The following is a 19,684-nucleotide window of genomic DNA, read 5'->3' as shown; positions in this document are numbered from 1 at the left end:
GACCCTAAGAGAGACATACATGGTCCCATAAAGAAGGGGAAAGGGACAAGATCTCCTGAGCTAATTGGGAGCATAGGGGGAGAGGAGAGGGAGTTAGTAGAAAGAGAAGGGGAGAGGAGGACAGGAGAGAGCAGGAAGATCAAGTCAGGAGAAGAATAGATGAGAGAAGCAAAAGAGATACCATAATAGAGGGAGCCATTATAGGTTTAAAGAGAAATCTGGCACTAGGGAAATGTCCAGAATCTTCAAAGTTGACCCCAACTAACAATCTAAGCAGTAATCAAGAGGCTACCTTAAATGCCCTTCTCTGATAATGAGATTGATAACTACATTGTATGCCATCCTAGAGCCTTCATGCAGTAGCTGATGGAATCAGAAACAGACACCCACAGCTAAACACTGAGTTGAACTTCTGGAATCTACTTGCAGAGAGGGAGGAGTGATAAGCAAAGGGGTCGAGACCAGGCTGGAGGAACTCACAGAAACAGCTGACCTGAACAAGGGGGAGCTCATGGACCCTAGACTGATAGCTGGGAAACCAGCATAGGACTGATCCAGACCCCGTGAAAGTGGATGTCAATTTGGAGGCCTGGTTAATCTATGGGGCCTCTTGTAGTGGATCAGTATTTATCCCTAGTACACGAATACACGAATGGACTTTGGGAGCCCACTCCACATAGAGGGATAATCTCTCAGCCTAGACACACGGGGGAGGGTCTAGGCCCTGCTCCAAATGATATGACAGACTTTGAATATCTCCCATGGAAGGTCTTACCATCCCTGGGGAGCAGAAACAGGATAGGATAGGAAGTTGGTAGGCAGCAGGGGAGGAGGGGAGGGAGAAAGAACTGGGATTGACATGTAAAACAAGCTTGTTTCTAATTTAAATTTTAAAAAAGGGGGAAAAAAGATACAAAAGCCATGACTGTTGTAGAAGAAATCCTTTCCTATTTATTTATCTATTTATTTATTTAGAAAAATTCCATGCTGTATTCTAGGCTGGTCTGAAACTTTCTATGTAGCTCTAGTTGGCTTTGAACTTATGGAAATCCTTCTGCCTCACCTTCCCAAGTACCTGGGAGTAGAAGCATAACCTACAACACCTAGCTGGAAGTAATTTCTTAAGCTAATTATTTCTCAATGTAATACTGGATTTCCAAACAAAAATTAAATTCATCTATGACTTTTCATCAAGCGACAGTTATATAGCTCAAATAGTTTTTTGGTGCCTACAGAACAAATAGGATTTTGAAATATGAAAGAGACAAGAGATTTCATAATGAGAAAGCAAATACAGTAACAAAGTTATTTTTTGTTGTCTTGTTTGGATTTATTTGTTTGTTTGATTATTTATTTCGGTTTTTTGAGACAGGGTTTCTCTGTGGCTTTGGAGGCTGTCCTGCATCTAACTCTTGTAGACCAAGCTGGTCTTAAACTCACAGAGGTCCGCATGCCTCTGCCTCCCAAGTGCTGGCATTACAGGCATGTGCCACCACCGCCCACCCAGTAGCAAAATCTTGAAGGTAAGAAGTAAATTATATCATTAAGAGAAAGTGAGTAACATGCCCCAAATGTGTCAACTGTTTAATAAGACATAGTAAATAGTACTTTTCAAAAAAGCACCATGGTTTTAATTCTAATTTCCAGACCCTGTTAACTGGGAGTCAGTTGAAGTTCCTGATGTAGAGAGTCACATGATCGGATTATATCTTCAGAAGATAATCTATTAGTGAAGAACATACAGAAAGATAGATGTTAAGAGACTCATAGCCAGTCAAGCAATTTAACATAGAGTTGTGGATGTCTAAATGAGGACAAAGAGGAAATAAGGGAATGGTAAAAATAAGAAATACAAAATTAAAAAGCCTATAAAAACTGATTGTATATGATACACGAAGGTGAATGACACAGAAAGCATTACTGTGGGCGTTCAAACTGGTTTTAAAAGGAAAAGAACACAGAAAGTAGTATTAGTAATTGAATATAAAATCAGTTCTTGTAGTATTTATTTAGATTTACATATTAAATTGCTAGACATTTAAATATGAATCTTAAGAGGGTAAAGGCTAGAGATTTTTTAGTAGTATTAAGCATATTGCTTATACAGGTAGTATTAGAGATGAGAGCCTGTACAGATAAATATAAATTAGAGCAGGCAACAAAAGACAGATATTTTTTGAGGTGGGACGGGCTTGGTACGTCATTCAGCCAGCCTCAAACTAGTGACATATCTTGCTTTCTTGCCTTAGTCTCAAAACATCTAGTAAGTGCCAGTGTCCCAGACTTGAGCATCTATAATTTCAATGAATCAAATATGGAAAAAAGAGACATAATAAATAAAATAGGCACAAACAAGAAAAGAAACAATTTTTGGTTTTGGTTTTGGTTTTTTGAGACATGGTTTCTCTGTATTGTTTTGGAGGCTGTCCTGGAACTCGCTCTGTAGTCAGGCTGGCCTCAAACTCACAGAGATCCGCCTGCCTCTGCCTCCCAAGTGCTGGGATTAAAGGCATGTGCCACCAACACATGGCAAAAAGAAACAATTTTTAAAACGGGCTTTGAAAAATTACAGATAAGACCACTTGAGAAGAGTATATGTGATTTATAAAATCATCTTAGATACTTATTAAAGATAACTTCTAGATATGACAAAGTGCTAAGAAAGTTTGAAAAGTTTTGAAGTAAAATGAAGTTTGTAACTATCTCCATTAGAATATCAGGAACTACAAATGTGTAGTATAACACATTATGTGCATATATAATGTAAGTTAATATGTAAAATAATCTCTATGTATAAATTATATATACAATCATACTCTATTAACTCAGAATATTTTAATCTTTATTTGAAATTTCAATTATAGGATTATTAATATGCTTACTTTTTAAGGTCAGAAATTGTATTTCTATACATTTTAAGCCAAAGAAAAACAATTTTTAGTATTTTTCTTTTCGTTTCCTATTGATCTGATCTTTTCCAATTCTAATAGGTCAAATAGTGTTTGGATTTATCTCTAGCTCTTAGTCTTGAAAAAGGGAGAAACATTTATATCATATCTTTGCATTCTGTGTATTTAACAACAGCAAAATACTAGCTTGGCTCCGTAGAGTCATTTTTCCTTATAATTCAGATGTATTGGAAGTGCATATGAAGAACATAATTGCATGGTATTACTTGCATGTTTGTTTTTCACCAATCATAACCAAATTGCCCAGATACTACACAATTAATTTCTGGACTCGTTGGCAATGTAACTACCTCATATATATGATAAAATATTAGTTTGAAAGAACCATTAAGAAATGAATTGTGGATTTCATGAAATACAATTTTTAGCAAGATTTGGTTTTGACTTTTTATTAATGTATATACATACTTGTGTGAGTATGTGCACATGAGTATAGTGCCTGAGGAGACCAGAAGAGGGAATCAGATTCCATAACCTTGAGTTACATGTAGTTGTTTCCAACTGTTGAAGAGCAGTACATGCTCTTAACCATTCACACATTTCTCTAGTCCATGAAATATATCTTTTGGCACCAAAACTTTAAAATTTTAATTGTGATGGTATGCTAGGAAAGAAAATGTTGCATATTCAAATGTAACTATAAGTCCATTGGGTGATATTTTCTATTCCTCTAGTCTAAAAAAAGAAATGTTCTAAAAGAAATATACTAAAAGACTATTTTTCTGAAAAAGACTACTCTTTTTCTGTTTATTTCCATGCTCGCTTAAATTATGTGTCAATCTACCCATACAGGAGTGGGTGTTAACTAGGCAGAGATTTTTTATTTGTACTTTCCTTCTGTCTTATCCTGCTCCTACCTTACTTCTAATCTAAGGGAATAAATGATCAACTTTGTTTCCAAGATATAGAAATAATTTCCCCTTTCATCTTCTCCATCAGTTGCATTGCCTTCATATTAGTTTCTTCTAAATGGGAAAATAATTAAAGGCCTAGAAAAAGAGTCTAACTGGAAAGTCATCTGGGAGAAACCTAATTAAGTCTCAATTACATATAAGAAAATTCACCTCAAGATATTCATTGTCATTTATTTGTTCTAATGCACAGAATATTTCATTATTCTAAGAAGATAATTTTTAGGAAGTTTGAATCGTGCTTTTAGAAACCCGAAAGTCAAGAAGCAAATTGTGAGTATGGAACCTACATAAAAGAAAGGAGATGAGACAAATCAAGAATACATCATAAGGAAAAGAATATATACAAAGCCAAAAATAGGCAATAATCTCCCAAATTGGCTGTCAAGGCAGAATTCCCATTCAAACATAATCAACAGTTGAAACTTACACAAATAACAAAAGAATATTAAACACTAAGAAAGAACAGGTAGTTCCCAGTGATTAAAAATATTAGTAAGGCACAAAACTTAAGAGTAGAAAAGTGACACATAGTCCCCAAACTTTTTAAAAATGTCAGCAGAAATCACTTACCTCATCATAATAAACTCTCAGTTCTGCTCTTTTAGATTTCAAGTCCCAGAATACTACAGTACCATTTTCATAACCTATTAACAGCTGGAAAACAGTAAAATAACCATTTTCTTAATTCTGATATTAATTTTAACTGTGTTCAAATAAAAAGTAATGATACTACTATAAAGAAAAAACATGTTACACAACACAGTCCAGTTTATACAACCTTTTCTAGCACTTAAATACGTTTCCTATTTAAAATTGTTTTAAAACAAAGATGTTGATGTAGCAATTAAAAACAAAATTTTAAAGGGTCAATAACCTTTGCTGCAATATAAACATATTTTCTATCATATTAATATTAGCTAATTGTAATCTACAGCATAAACTTTACAAGTTCTAAAATCACCCTGGAGACAAATGTCTGTGGGGGACTTCCTAAATTAGATTAGCTGAGATGAGTAGACCTATTCTAAATGTAGGTGGGAACATTCCATGCGCTTGGGTTCCAGACCACCCAACCAGAAGAAAGCTTGCTGAGTGTAAGCATTCATCACTATTTACTTCCTGACTGTGTTTATAATGTGATCTACAGCATCATACTTCTGTCTGTAAGCCTTCTCCATCATGACAGAATTTCGTTCAACTACAAATAAAAATAACCTCTTAATTCCATAAATTGCTTTGGCCAGATATTTTGTTGCAGCAATAAGGAAAGTAACTATCAAAATGCTGGTGTTTATATTTAAATCAATATAAAGTATTTGAAAAGTAATAGTCTTCCTTTTAAAATAAAAGAATTTGAAACAGGTAAAATATAAATATTATCAAGGAAATATATTTTTACTTATCCTTGTTTTTGTTTGTTTTTTGGTTTTTAGACACAGGGTTTCTCTGTATTGTTTGGAGGCTGTCCTGGAACTCACTCTGTAGACCAGGCTGGTCTTGAACTCACAGAGATCCACCTGCCTCTGCCTCCGAGTGCTGGGATGAAAGGCATGCGCCACCAACGCCTGGCTTTCTTATCCTATTTTTCATGTGTACATTTTTCCTGTATTGTGTGTACTCCACATGTATGCCTGGTGCCTGTTGAGGCCAGAGGAGAGTGTCAGAGTCCTTGGAACTGGCATTACACTTAGTTGTGAGCTGCCACGTGGGTGCTGGTATCTGAACCAAGATTATCTTCAAGAGCAACAAATGCTCCAACCACTGACCTATTGCTCTAGCCCCTAGTTATTTTTTAAGCTATACTTTATACCCAAATGCTTAGTTATAGAACTGCACATTATAATGTTTAAGTTGATTTTACAAAAATGGCGAGCTTTCTGATTTGCTAACTTAAAGGGAATTACTTTTAAAATGTTAAAACGAAGGTTTTAGAAGAAAAGGGAGAAATGATGTAATTATATTAAATTTATTAAAAATAAAAGAAAAAACTTTTTAAAGTTTTCAATATCTTTAGCCATCATGAAGATGCAAATTAAAACTATTTTGAGATTTCATCTTAACCCAAACAGAAGGGCTACAATAAAATAAATAGCACCCCCAATCAACAACAACAAATGCTGATGTGAAGTGGAGAAAGGGAAAACTTACTACTGGTGGAAATGTAAACTGGTATGGTCACTATGGTGGTTTTTTAGAAAGCAAGAAATAGGTCTACCATGTGATCTAGCCATATCACCCATGGACATATGCAAGGGACTGTATATCTTACTACAGAGACACTTGCTCATCCATATTCATTGCTGCTCTTACAATAGCCAGCAAATGGAAACAGCCTAGATGTCCATCAACTGATGAAACACATAAAAATGTGATATATTTATAGAATGCTATTATCATTCAGCTATAAAGAAAAATGAAATTATAAAACATTCAGATAAATGGATAGAACTGGGAAAAAACATCCTGAGTGAGATAACCCAGACCCAGAAAGATTCTCTATGAGATATAATCCATAGCCAGCATGGTTTTTGGGGCTAAGGACACTTGGCTATACAAGTCATAGTCCCTAAGGGAGAGCCTACCACTATTATTTTGCTAAGTGAACTTTGTATTAAACCAACTCCTAATGATTTATTTCTATACCAATCGATAATTCATCTCTCACCCCTCATCAGAAAAGCTTTGAGTATTATATGAAAATTAAGCCAGAGGGCTGCTACGGGTTAATGTGCAGAAAATAGGAGATTGCAGATTAGATGGATTTGAAAAGAGAGAAAGAGAGAAAACAAGAAGTTGTATGGATTGGGGTGGGGTTGAATATGGTAGGAGTTGGGGATGGACATGAACAAAATATATGAAATTATCAAAGAATTAACAAAAATATTGTTAAATTCCACATATTACAGGATACACATAAATATTAATTGAAACTTACACTTTTATATATACATATGAAAAGAAAAATTACTAATATTGCCAACAACTAACCAATTCTAAATGGTAGGAATCTTTGTCTCACTTCTGTGCAAAGGGAAAACAAACAGCATTGAGGAGGATATATTCATAGCTTCATGTGAGTTTTACAGTTTCAGGTTCACAAAGTTCTTCTTTCCTTTTTTGTTTTTTTCTTTTGTTAATATGGAAAGCATATTGATTTTTATAATCATCCAAGGATGAAGAAAATTTGATTGTGATATTTTGTGACTTTTCATTCCCATTTTGATGGTTTATTCTACTGAGGTGTGGTCTTGTTATGTCGACCTGGGATTCATGATCTTGTTGATCCAGTCTCTCAAAGTACTGGGATGATAAGCATAAGCCAATGACGTGGCCTCATTCATTGTTTTTCTGCTTTTGTTTAACTAATTAGTTAAATAATTGAGACAGCTTCTCCCCAAGCTGGTCTTGAACTATGTAGACAACAAGACCTTGAACTTCTGATTCTCCTGTCTCTACCTCTACAGAACAGGCATGTGCTTCACCATATCTGGTTTATGCTTTTAATTGTAGGAAGGGGTTTCTTTATAATATTTCATATACATATAATGCTCTTTAATCATATTCAGCCCTTTCTTATCCTACTTACACACTTCTGGTAGTTTCTCTTTTACTTTCATGTTCTTTACCTCCCTCCTATACTACTTTTTACTCTTTACAGTGATTTTTCTCTTAACTAAACCTGGTCCAAGATAGTTTTGCAGAATCCACACAATGGAATTCAAAAAGGACACAGCCTTGCCTACTACCCCTGTATCACTGTGTCATCCAATCTATTTGTCCTAATCTTTGCAGTGACTTCAGAGATAAAGGATTTGATAATCTCAGCAAGTAGAGATAGTTTCAGGAACTTTTGTTCTTTCTTCCTACTCTACCTCTGATTACAATGTCAGGAAACCAAAGAATCTTAATCCAAATCACTGAGCATATCTGTCCAAATTACACTTAAAGAAAAAATGGAATATTTCATGCAGATGGATGGTGTACTTTGAGCTTAGTCTTGGGCTAATATTTCATTTACCATCTAGTTACTTAGTTTATATAACTTACCACTTATGGGAGGACCACAATGTTGTTTTTTTGGGTTTGCCAATATTAATGCCTTCTCTGACCTTTTAGATAATTGTCCTAAATTTTTTCTTTTACAAGTGATCATTATTGTTCTTACATGTATTTATATTCCATATCCATTTATAGAATATTTCAAAATCTTTCTTCAAGGGCAACAGAATCCCTTTCAATCACTATATTCTGGATCTGAAATTTGACTTACACTTAGAAGATCGATGAGATGCGATTTTTCCATGTTGGTGATAAATATTAAGAGAAAACTACTCTTTACATTTTTCTGATTAAGCAAATCAAATATCCCAGTCAAACATCCCACCTAATTTTATCCTTAGAAATGGCATGTAATATTAGTTAATACCAGGCATTCATGCATTGTCACCCTACCCTAGCTGCTTGTTACAGTAATTTATACCCAGGATGACAGATGGTTAAATATTGCCACCTGGCCTCTACCAATCTAGATATTTAATCTTCATAAATATTATGGAGACTGGGTCTTTGCCATCAATTCCTATTGTCAACAAAGGCCAAAAAAAGGTAGCCACTAGCTAGTTTTGTAAATGTGTTACCTGCTTTTCCAGAGTATTCTGCCTTACTAAATAGAAACATATCCTTAGAAGCCTCTTGGAGAGCACCAGGAGGTGACTTAGAGAAAAACTCTCAATTTTTGTTTCTTAAGATCCAATCCCTTTTTTAATACTATACCAGAAGGAATAGTTGGTATCTCTAGCTACCATATGCCACTGTTGAGTCAAGGCTTCAAACAATTAATCACTGCAAACTACTATGACAAAGGTCATCACCAAAGAATTCTAACCCAAGACATGCCCTATGTAATGAACTGATTTCTGTATAGCCTCCAAGTTCAAACCCTTAGAAATCATTGCTAAACACATCCCTCTAGAATATTTTGTAAATATTCTACTTACTTTGTGTATACTCTGTTTCTGTATAGAGAAAGATTTATGTATTGATGTTAGATTGTAGTGATATCTGAGGTTTGATTCTGGTTTTAGATCTGAGTTAATGACTCCAGGAACCCTTGTGAATACAAATATCTGCCTCCTATAGAATAGAACCTCCTTTCTCTAAGTGACAGTGAAAATGATGGTTCTGCTGTTCAGATGGGCTCATGGAAGTTGAGGCTGGTAAAAAGAGTTACAGTTTTCTCAGGCTTGTCTTTATATGTTTACCTATCCTAGGTGTGATAGTTAAAAACATGTTGTAAAAAGTCACATATTCATTCAAAACTTCGATATGTAGCCTTATTTTTGAAATAAGGCCTTTTAAATTTATAATTAGTTAAGAAGTTTGAGATGAAATCATCCTAGACTTAGAGTCCTAAATACAATGGCTGAAACCTTATTAGATAAGGGGAAGACACAAAGGGACAGAAAAGGCAGGCAGAAGATAGATGCAGAGCTGGAGTTATACTTCCTCAAGTCAAAGAATATCTAAGCTACAAGAGGCAAGAAAAAGTGTCCCTTAGAACTTTTAGAGCAGTGGATCTCAGCCCTCCTAATACTACAGCTCTTTAATATAATTCCTCATGTTGTGGTGACCCCCAACCATAAAATTATTTTCATTACTACCAAATAACTGTAATTTTGCAACTGTTATTAATCATAATGTAAATATTCATTAATACAGTGATCTTGGGAGATACCTGTTAAAGGGTCATTTGACACCTAACAGGGTTATGAAGTTGGGATAGTCAGGTTTTAGAGAGAACATGGACAAACCAATACATTGATTTCAGACTTCTGGCTTTTAGAGTTATTAAAAACTAAATATTTGTGGTTTGAGGTTGTCATTCAGTCTGTGTTCATTTGTTGTGGTAACCCTAAGAAACTAGTTTATAAGAACCTGGGGTAATGTTCTTTCCTAATAATGACACTGGCTTATCAAAGAGATAGCAATTGGTTTCTTTATAACAGTTCTTGAGCCTGATTTTAGCTGTTTTTCTAAAGATGAAAGCAATAAAAATTCCTCTAAAGACATCCTAAGTTGCCCTGGGCTAAGATAAATCAGTAATCGACGTCTGGGATGATGTAGGCAGAGTAAAGAACAGCCCCAAATGTCAAGCGGTGTAGTGCTTAGCAATGATACATCATGCAAAAGATTTGCACGCACAAGACACTGGGTCTGATGCTCAGCATAAAAACAGTCCTTCACATGACAAGGCCTCTAGTACATAATTAAGATATATGTTGATATCAAAGAGGTACCTTATATTTCCAAACGGGTCAAACTAATAAAGTTAAGAGAGGAGAAAGTTCCTCATGTGATTAGAAAGAGTGCTTCAAGGAACCAGACTGCGAATATAGTTCATCCTCAGCTCTAAAAACAAAGGGAACTACCAGCCAAAGGATGTGTGAAGCTTGTGAAAAGGTAAGAAATCAACTTCTTTTCTAGAAAGGAATTCAGTTCATCAAGGCTGCTGTTGGCTTTCTGGCACACAGGATTGTGATACAATAAATTGTTGCTGCTTTAAACTACCATCAGTATGATAGCTTGTATCAGTATAAGAGCACAAGTGCCATCAAAGCTGTTTTATCTCCATCATTATAATTGTTTATTAACCAGTATCATAGGTACTTGATCTCTCACTCTTACCTTTCCAAGTGCCCCTTTCCAATTACTCACATGACAATGTTCAAGTAATTATGACTTTATTGTATGCCAGAGTTTAATGTCACTCCACTTGGTATCTTCAACAAATTCTTTGATTTTTATAGAGGGAAAAATCCAACTATAAAAATCCCATGGGGGGGGAATCTAGACAAGGACTCAGCAAACTTGAAGAAAGAAACTGCAGATGTTATGATTTATTATTATCTGAACTAGAGTCCTGTAAAAGTGAGCCTGAGGCAAGGTCCTTATGCTAATATTTCAAGAAAAATATACTCTCTGGACTGCAGTACTAAAGGGAAAGTGAAGTAGAAGAAAAATGACTCAAAATTATGCCATTATTTCATGTGGAGAGTCAGAAAAGGCCCATCAATAATTATCTGGCAGTGTTTCATCAGTATGGACTTGTGGCCTTGTCTCTAAATCATGACTCAGAACAACCCAGTTAACATTGGTTAAAGTTGCTCGAGGGAAAGTAAGCATTTCTTCACTAGAAAGCCATGCTATTTGACCACTGTGGCAATTTTTAGGAAAGGCAGATGGTGTCATTTATGTTGTAGAATACTTTGTGAAACCAGAATTGGTGAGAAGAGACACGGGTGCTTCATGACGTCCATAGCTAGTGGACGTCAGGAAGTAGTGCTGTAAGAAGTTTATTAAATCCACCATATCTAAAGTGAGTCAATCAGGGAAGTGTTTGGGAGACAACACTAGAGCATCCAAAAAGTTATTTTATATATAGAAATTTCTAAGTACAACAGCACCCTTTTGTGTTTGAGAGAGTGGTGTTGAAATTCTATAGAAACAGTGTCTTTGAGGAAAGATGTTCTATTTCTGCCTATAATACTATGTTACTTCCATAGGAACCTTAACATCACTACTTCATTTCTTTTCCTATTACCACCATTAAGTCTCCTCCAAGGAGAGCTTCCCTTTCCACATTGAACTTACCTCAGAAATGTAAAAAGAAATGTTTAAGAAAATCTATCAACATATTTCAACAAATTAAAAAGTAAAGAATACTTAACCTGATACATGTAGAAACTCATTCAACAAAATTCAACACCATTTGTGGTTTAAAAGTCTCAGAATACTAGAAATAGATGGGAATATTTTTGTCCTTTTTGTGTAGGGGGGTGAGAGTGGGGCAGGGACAGAATCTAGGGTCTCAACTTGTTAGCTAAAACTCTAAACCCAGGAATAAACAATTTATATTCAACAATATGCCAAGAAAACATAAGATACATATAACTATGTATGTTGGAAAAGAAGAAATAAAAATTATGTACTACTATTTCTAGCATAGAATCTAAGGACAGACACTAAAAACAAAACATTCAATGATGCTGCCATTTAAAATAATATACTAACAATCAGCTATTATCAAACTGACTTAATAAAAATTAATTCAGAGGGCAGCAATATGAGCTCAGCAGATAAAGGTAACTGCAGTCAAGTTTGATAACCTGAGTTCAATACCCAAGGTTCTTCTTCTTTATTTGAGACAAGATTACCACTCCACAAACTGTCCTCTGACTTCCACACACCCATGGCACATGCATGCCCCACCCCCACACATACTAAATGTAAAAGAGAGTTAAGTCTTAAGAGCAATAAATATAAATTAGTATAATAGAATTAACAAAAGAGATGTACAATTTTTATGAGAAATATTATGAAATTACATAAAAACAAAATAGAGAGAAGCAAATAAATCATGTTCATAAGTGGAACTTGCTGAACAGTAGGAAACTTGAACCAATAAGTGGATTATTTAAATATACAAAATAAAAGTAATGCCCCTTTGTCAAAACAACATAAATTTAAATTATGAAATAGTAATACTCAAAACTGACAGGAAAAGTATAATTATGGATTTTAACCAAGAAAGGAAAGACACTAAACACAAAGCAAGATCAAAAGATTGACAAAATTGACTATAATAAAAGCAGAACCCTAGTCTATAAGAAAGCAAGATTTACTCTGGGTGGTAGACTAATATGTTGCAGAGCAACACATTGACATTGGCATTCTGGCATCAGTATTCATTTATTTTACAATCCCTTTTAATTATCAGTGTAGTTGTCACACACTGTATTCTTTCATAAAAAAACTTGGATAATACAAAGAAAGAAACCCCTTTGACATTTTCCCTAATACCATGTCTAGTTTCCTCTCCTGGTTTGCACATATCTACTTGGGTTTCTGTTCTTAGGCATGCAGTAATCACATACAAATATACATGCATTATTCATTTAGTTTTATGCCTCACTGCTCTAGACTTTCTTTTCAAAGTGTGCTTTAGTGAATTTTCTATTATCTCTGTATCAACATTTATTTAATTTTCAATTAATAGACATTATTCGTGATTCATATAAATAGTATAGATATCTGAATTACCTAGGATTATCTAGGTCAAATGATTTTAAACATGTATCTTAAATGATTATAACATGTTTTCTGTGCCTACATATTTGCATGTCTAATTCAAATTATGAAATAATTGGGACAGTTTTATAATCTGATAATGTGTTAGCTATATCTGTATAGCTGCATAGCATTTTTTGCTGTCTACTATTAGTATTTTAACATTTGCAGCCTGATCAGAAAATAGTACAACTGCATTTCCCTGACTGTCAGTGAGGGTGTTTCCTCCACATCCTAGTAGAAACTGTACCTGCACATGAAATACAACTTGACTCATTTCAGGAAAAGTTTGCCTCATTTGCTTTTTAAGTACCCAGGACAATTTATTTTTAAAACATTTTTAGAGATTATAATATAATTACATCATTTCCACCTTCCCTTTTCTCCCTCCAACCCCCCATCTACCCTCTTGCCCTACTTTGAATTAATGGTCTCATTAACTGTAGTTGCATGAATATATGTGTTTGTAGATATGCATATATTCCTTGATACTTTTGTACAATTTTACACATTATGGACAACGTGTTCAGCTTTTATGTTACTTCTGTGTATGTTTCCAGGGCTGACCACTAGGCATTAAACAGCCAGTTGGTGGGCAATTGCCTGGAGAAGACTGTCTCCCACTCTCAGCATTCCTTAGTTACCTGTAGTTCTCTGTGTATGTTGAGGCCTAGAAAGATTTTGTCAACAAAAAATAAACTCTGACAACACCTGGTTAGTATTACAGTCTATTTATGCATCAATTTAGATGTACCTAATACTGCTTCATCCGTTGAACTTGCCTTCCACGTTGGAATTTTGTTAGACTACCCCAATTCCTCCTCTTTAAAAATAAATAATTTACTCAAAAAACCTAAAACTACAGTAAATTATTTCATAATTTTTGAATAGTATCTATTAAGAATTATAGACTTTATAATTCATCCACGAAGACAATGTTTTAGAATCAAGCTATAAACAATTTCATTATCAAAGGCAAATTTTGAAATAATCAAAATTGTTTTTATAATCTGATAATTATTAGCTATATGTACATAGCTGTGACCAAAATATCTAGGAGATCAACTAGAGGAGGTAAAGATTTATTATGATTTGTAGTTTCAGTCTAGTCAGAACGGGCAATGGTGGCACTTTAATCCCAGCACTCCGGAGGCAGAGGCAGGCAGATCTCTGTGTGTTAGAGGCCAGCCTGGTCTACAGAACGAGTTCCAGGACAGCCTCCAAAGCAATACAGAGAAATCCTGTCTTGAAAAACCAAAGATAGATAGATAGACAAATAAATAAATAGTCAAAGTGTAGTCCTTATCAGTCTTGAAGATGAGGAAGAATTGATCTTTACATGGCAGTGAAGAAACTGCAACTAGGAAGAGGCCAGGGGAGAAACAGATCCAAGAACACTCTTGTGACCTACTTCTCCAACTAGACTCCATCTCCTACTCCTGCTGCCCCAATACTGTTATCATGTAATGAGGCCATCAGGGGACAGATCCATTGAGCTAGTCAGAGCCCTCCTTTTCTAACTACTGCTAGGAACTCCAGCACAGACACATTCAGAGTGTGCTTCACAAATGACTTGGACTTTATCCCAATGAATTGGGCAAATACTTTCTATATTAGTGTGCATTTATAAGAAAATCAAAATTATCTAATTTGTGTTACTGGATATTAGTCATGACTTTGTTAATACCAAAGCCAAATAACAGATACATGATTAATGACAGTTAATCATTCTACTAAGGTAAATCACACAATATTTAGAAATAAAAGCTGCCCTGTTACCTTCTCATTAAAGCAAAGTTAAGATTCAAATTTAGTTTTAGGCAAACTAAAAACTTAGAACATTAGTAGCAAGAGTATTTAATTTGTTTGTTCACTTGCTCATTCACACTTTATTATTGTTAGATGCCACTGAACACTACAAACCAAGTTAGATGTTAAATCTCAAGAAACAGTTTAAAATATCTTCTAAATATAAGAAAAACAGAAGCAAGAATAATGCAGCATACTTACTTTCCCTTCATCTCTTGGGCTATCACTTAAGTGAACAACTGGGCCTGGGTGAGTCTTGGTGGATCTGTTAAATTAATCACAGTAATTTAAAACTAGGCATGCGAGCATGACAAAGAAATTAAAATTAAGCGGGAATACACTCCCAGTGTTGTAGGGCTAAGTTGAACTGACATTGTTGTACTTTATTTCTTGGTTTTTTGTTTGTTTTGTTTGTTGTTGTTGTTGGGTGTTTTGTTTTGTTTTGTTGGTTGTTCAAGACAGGGTTTCTCTGTATTGTTTTGGAGAGTGTCCTGGAACTCGCTCTGTAGACAGGCTGCCCTCGAACTCAGAGATTCTCCTGCCTCTGCCTCCCGAGTGCTGGGATTAAAGGCGTGCGCCACCATGCCGACTCTTTATTTCTTAAGAACACATCAAATCCGCAGAGACCCTTCACAAAATAGTAAAAACTATTTAAACCTAGAAACTATTTTAAAGTGGTAAATAATTCTAGGCTTTTCTTATAGTGACTCCAAGGAACATATAGGTTAGACATTGAGAAATTTTGTGAATGAATTCATTCATTTGCCCAATTCAAAGATATATTTTCTCATCTAAAAATGGATGCAGTACCATTGACCTTACTGAAAAATTACATATTTCTTTAGATTATAGATATATGTCTATATAGATATGCTTGGATATATCTATATATCTCTCCAAATTTAATGACAAAAGATGGATCATATTCAATAGTATGTACTGAGATCATTGTGTTATTTGATAATCAGAATTACTATCTATTTTCAAGAGTATATTCTCAAAGAAATTAAACGGGGCTACAAAGAACAGTTAATAGAGCTTTTTTAGTCCTATTCATATGTAATATATTCTTACATATAGCTGTAGTGTTCTGGAAAGATAAATGCCCCTAATAAAGAATAATATTCTTAACTACTCTGTTAAATAATAACAGTCAACAATTCAAAACTGCCAGCTGTCTGTTGGATTTGGTTAGAACAATAATTAAAGTGTATTGCATGATAAACTATTGAAAACAATAAAATGTTTCATAGAAAGAAAAATGTACCCTTAAAAAGTTTGGAAACTGAATGAAATAATGTTAAATATTTTACCTCCATAAATTTGCATAGTAAGTCTATATCCAAGTATAATCAAATATTCAATTGTTTCCAAAATTATTGATGTATTCCATTTTTAATCATAAAATCACATTAAAGGAATTTATTTTGCAAATACAGGCTAGACCCTATGCTAGACTCTTCCACTTAGAACCTTACTGAATAATAAAAATGTTCTAGTTCAGAAGATAATTCAACATTAAATTTGCTACTTGTAATGAAATTTTAAGGATAAAAGTGATTGTTTTTATATTATATCAAAAGTTAAGAGGAAATTTTTTATTTGCTTTGCTACTTAAGGATGATGCTTATTAGCATGTTGTCATATTTTCTGTCTGTTTCTCTAACATTAACTTCCAAAACTCTAGAAAGTTGCACTAGCAAAACTTAACTGTCAGAAAAGGAACAAAATTCTGAGACATGTATTTCTAATGTATCTTAAGAAGTGGAAAGTTACTAAAAGACAATTAAGGAGATTAGGAATTGACATTTAAATTTGTATTTATCACAGTGAAATTAAGCTCTATGGAATATACTTTGGAAATAATAGTATAATGAAAATCATCGAGATTAGAGAAATAATTTATTATCAGATTTAAGATTCATGAAAATAGTGTTTTAATTAGAACATCAGAGAGTACCAGAATACATAGGAAAACAAGTCAGCATCAAGTCAAACATATCTTACTAAGGACTTGACATGAATAAAACAGGTAACAAATAAAACTGTTTTCTTATTAAAACAAAAAGTTATGTTTATTATATGAACTACACAAACAGAAACTTGAAGTCCACAAAATTTTAGCTTTGCATGTTTCACATTTTACATGCGCAGAAGCTTAAATAGTAAGGCCCAAGCTAAAGCAGTAGTGCTGGAGAGATGTCTCAGCAGTTAAGAGCCCTGACCACACTACAAAAGGATCCAGGTTTGCTATTTAGCCCCAACATGGCAGCTCACAACCACCTGCAACTCCAGTTCCAGGGGATCCGGTGCCCTCTTCTGGCCTCCATAGGCACTGCATGCTTATTGTTCACTGACACAACACGCAGGCAAAACATCCATACACATAAAATAATGAGAAAGAACAAAAAAGTGCAAGCTGTATTGTCAAAACATGAAGATCTAGTAGCTGCTTCTCTTTGTTCTCAGAATTATATTCTAATAAGGCAACAGATAAATAAACTGTTATCATTAATAATTATGTATATTGATTATGATTAATTTTCATATAACAATACATTATCACTATGGTTATGCTAATGTTAATTATAATATCATGAGACGATTTATATGAATAAAATGTACTGTTATTCTATTCTATTATTAAGGTTGATATATTTAGGTTTTTATTATTCATAATACTTATAATGTATAAAATATATTAATATATATGTATCTATTCAAAATTACCTGGTTTTATTTTAGTTCAATTTCACTTGTTAATTGCTATTAGCGATATATTTATCAACAATTATAATCCAAACAGGTCACATAATATATGCAATATTTTAGTCAAGCAAAATGACAGCCAAATTCAAACTTACAGTTCAATTGCCTTGTTCCACATGATGACATATCCAGAAAGAATGAAAGATTCAATATTTACAATATGTGTATTTCCTCTTTCTGTTCCCACATAGAGCCATTTACTCTGGAAAGGTAGATGACAGTAAGTAATTCTGAAAGAAAGAAAATTACAATTAACATATCTAAATTTTACATTTGATCAGTATATTTTCCTTACACATATCACGCTAAAACAAGGATATTTATATAAATGATAGGAAAACCTACATACTGTGGTGGCATTTCCTTAAATAGAATACAGGACAAAAATAACAATATATCATTAAAAATAATAATGACAATCACATTAAGTGTCTTTTATAGGCATGAATTTACATTGCATCTAGTTTTAAATGTTTTGATCAATACACAGAAATATACAAGTTGTAGATAATAATGATAACAATGTGATCTTTTGATATATATGAATATGGAAAATATTTAAATCAGGTTTACCATTTCTAGATTATGAAGGCTTGTAAAATCTTTTCTTCCAGCACTAGTAATGATGATACATTATTGCCATTTATGGTCATCACACTGTGTGACAGTATTTCAGAACTTCCTTTTAATATCTGAGATGTAATACCAATTAATCAAACTTTCCCAGACTTCCCCAACACCCTTCCTTCTTCCACGGCCTCCTCTTCTGGTGTCCACCATTCCAATAACTATTTCTAAGAGATCAGCTACTCGTCATTCTGAATACAGCAATGCAAATAAGTATGTATTTCTTTTTTTCATAGAAGAAACTAATATTTTTCAGTAGCAGAAAATTGAACTTTATTTTCAGATATTTTAATTAAACCACAATGCACACATACCCAAAATGATAAAGGAATGTTCTGATAATACTTGAAAACTATGACTAGGTAACTACTTTGAAAATGAAAACATTCTACAAGGCAATTTAAAACTGTCTATTAAGATGGAGATAATTCTAAGTACTTTACATATTATATACAAAATATAATATAAATTACAAACCTCTGTTCTATAAATGTTTAATTTTGTCTTTATAGATGCATACATGAGACTGAAACTGTTTGCTTTATAATTAGTTGCCAAAGTCCAACAGCTAATAAGTATTAAGTGGTAAAACTGGGATGAAAACCATTCCTGTTCAGTTACAAAATTAGTATCTTCCCACTGAGCTCCACAGTTTATTTATTGCAATAAAAGTCATTTCAAAGATAAATTGGGTATAAAATAAATGTAAATTTCAGAGCTCATGGAGTAGTAGTAGTTATGTCTACACGACAGCATAAATCATTCACTTTGTTCAGATGCTTCCCATTTATGTAGAAGAAAACTGTTTATCAGAGAAGCACCTTATTCTTCCCTTAGTTAGTGGGGTGGTGAGTGTGCGCATGTGTGCATGTGCATGCGTGCACACAATGTGAGATGCACGTTTGTGTGTGAGAGTTTACATGTGTCACAGTGTGAATGTGGAAGTCAGAGGACAAGCTCAGGTATTGGTCTACTCTTTCCATCTTGTTGAAGGCACAGTTTCTCTCACTTCCCATAGTGCTGCACACTTCAGTCTACTTGCCCTGTGGGGTCTTCTCTTTTCTCGACCTCCCATCTTACCTCTATTCTCATCTTCATAATGGACTTTCGGACTAGCTCTGACAACTAACTGGTCCATAGCTGGAGTCATCAGGACTATTACATATGTAATGTGAAGTTTAATGACTAATCTATTAACATTGTAATTAGTCTCTCTAGTTTGAATTCATTGTGCTCTTCTAGGCACTCTTAAAAAGACAATAAATCCTCAGATAATCTCTTTCCAGAGCATGTTACTGCATCACTCTTTCCTGGAGTTTACCTGGAAGATTATCTAGTAAACTATCAGAAGAGCTGAACAAAATTTTGACATTAGGCAAACAGATCAACTTTAAAAAGAATGTGAATGGCAAATTCCATTTTATAATACACGTAAGAGTTTTATGAGTGTGAAGCTTACAAGTGTGGTTG

General features: G+C 34.0%; 1 protein-coding gene across 13 annotated transcripts in view; it reads right to left on the bottom strand.

Annotated features, from left to right (window-relative positions):
- The window catches only part of Stxbp5l (syntaxin binding protein 5L), a 241,517-nt gene that overhangs the window by 136,701 nt on the left and 85,132 nt on the right, over positions 1 to 19,684 (bottom strand). For 12 of the 13 annotated variants that reach the window (XM_021227995.2, XM_013114406.3, XM_013114408.3 and 9 more), the window contains 3 exons: positions 17,683 to 17,817; positions 15,020 to 15,083; positions 4,454 to 4,537 (listed from right to left, as the gene is read on the bottom strand). In XM_021227995.2, the coding sequence (XP_021083654.1) occupies positions 4,454 to 4,537; positions 15,020 to 15,083; positions 17,683 to 17,817 (283 nt within the window). The remainder of the gene's footprint in view (positions 1 to 4,453; positions 4,538 to 15,019; positions 15,084 to 17,682; positions 17,818 to 19,684) is intronic. The other variant, XM_021227998.2, reaches the window with a different exon arrangement.

Source organism: Mesocricetus auratus, unplaced genomic scaffold, assembly GCF_017639785.1.
Source record: "Mesocricetus auratus isolate SY011 unplaced genomic scaffold, BCM_Maur_2.0 Super-Scaffold_100008, whole genome shotgun sequence".
NCBI classification, from domain to species: Eukaryota; Metazoa; Chordata; class Mammalia; order Rodentia; family Cricetidae; genus Mesocricetus; species Mesocricetus auratus.
Note: the sequence above shows the minus strand (reverse complement) of the source record. Positions and strands in the feature narration are given on the sequence as shown.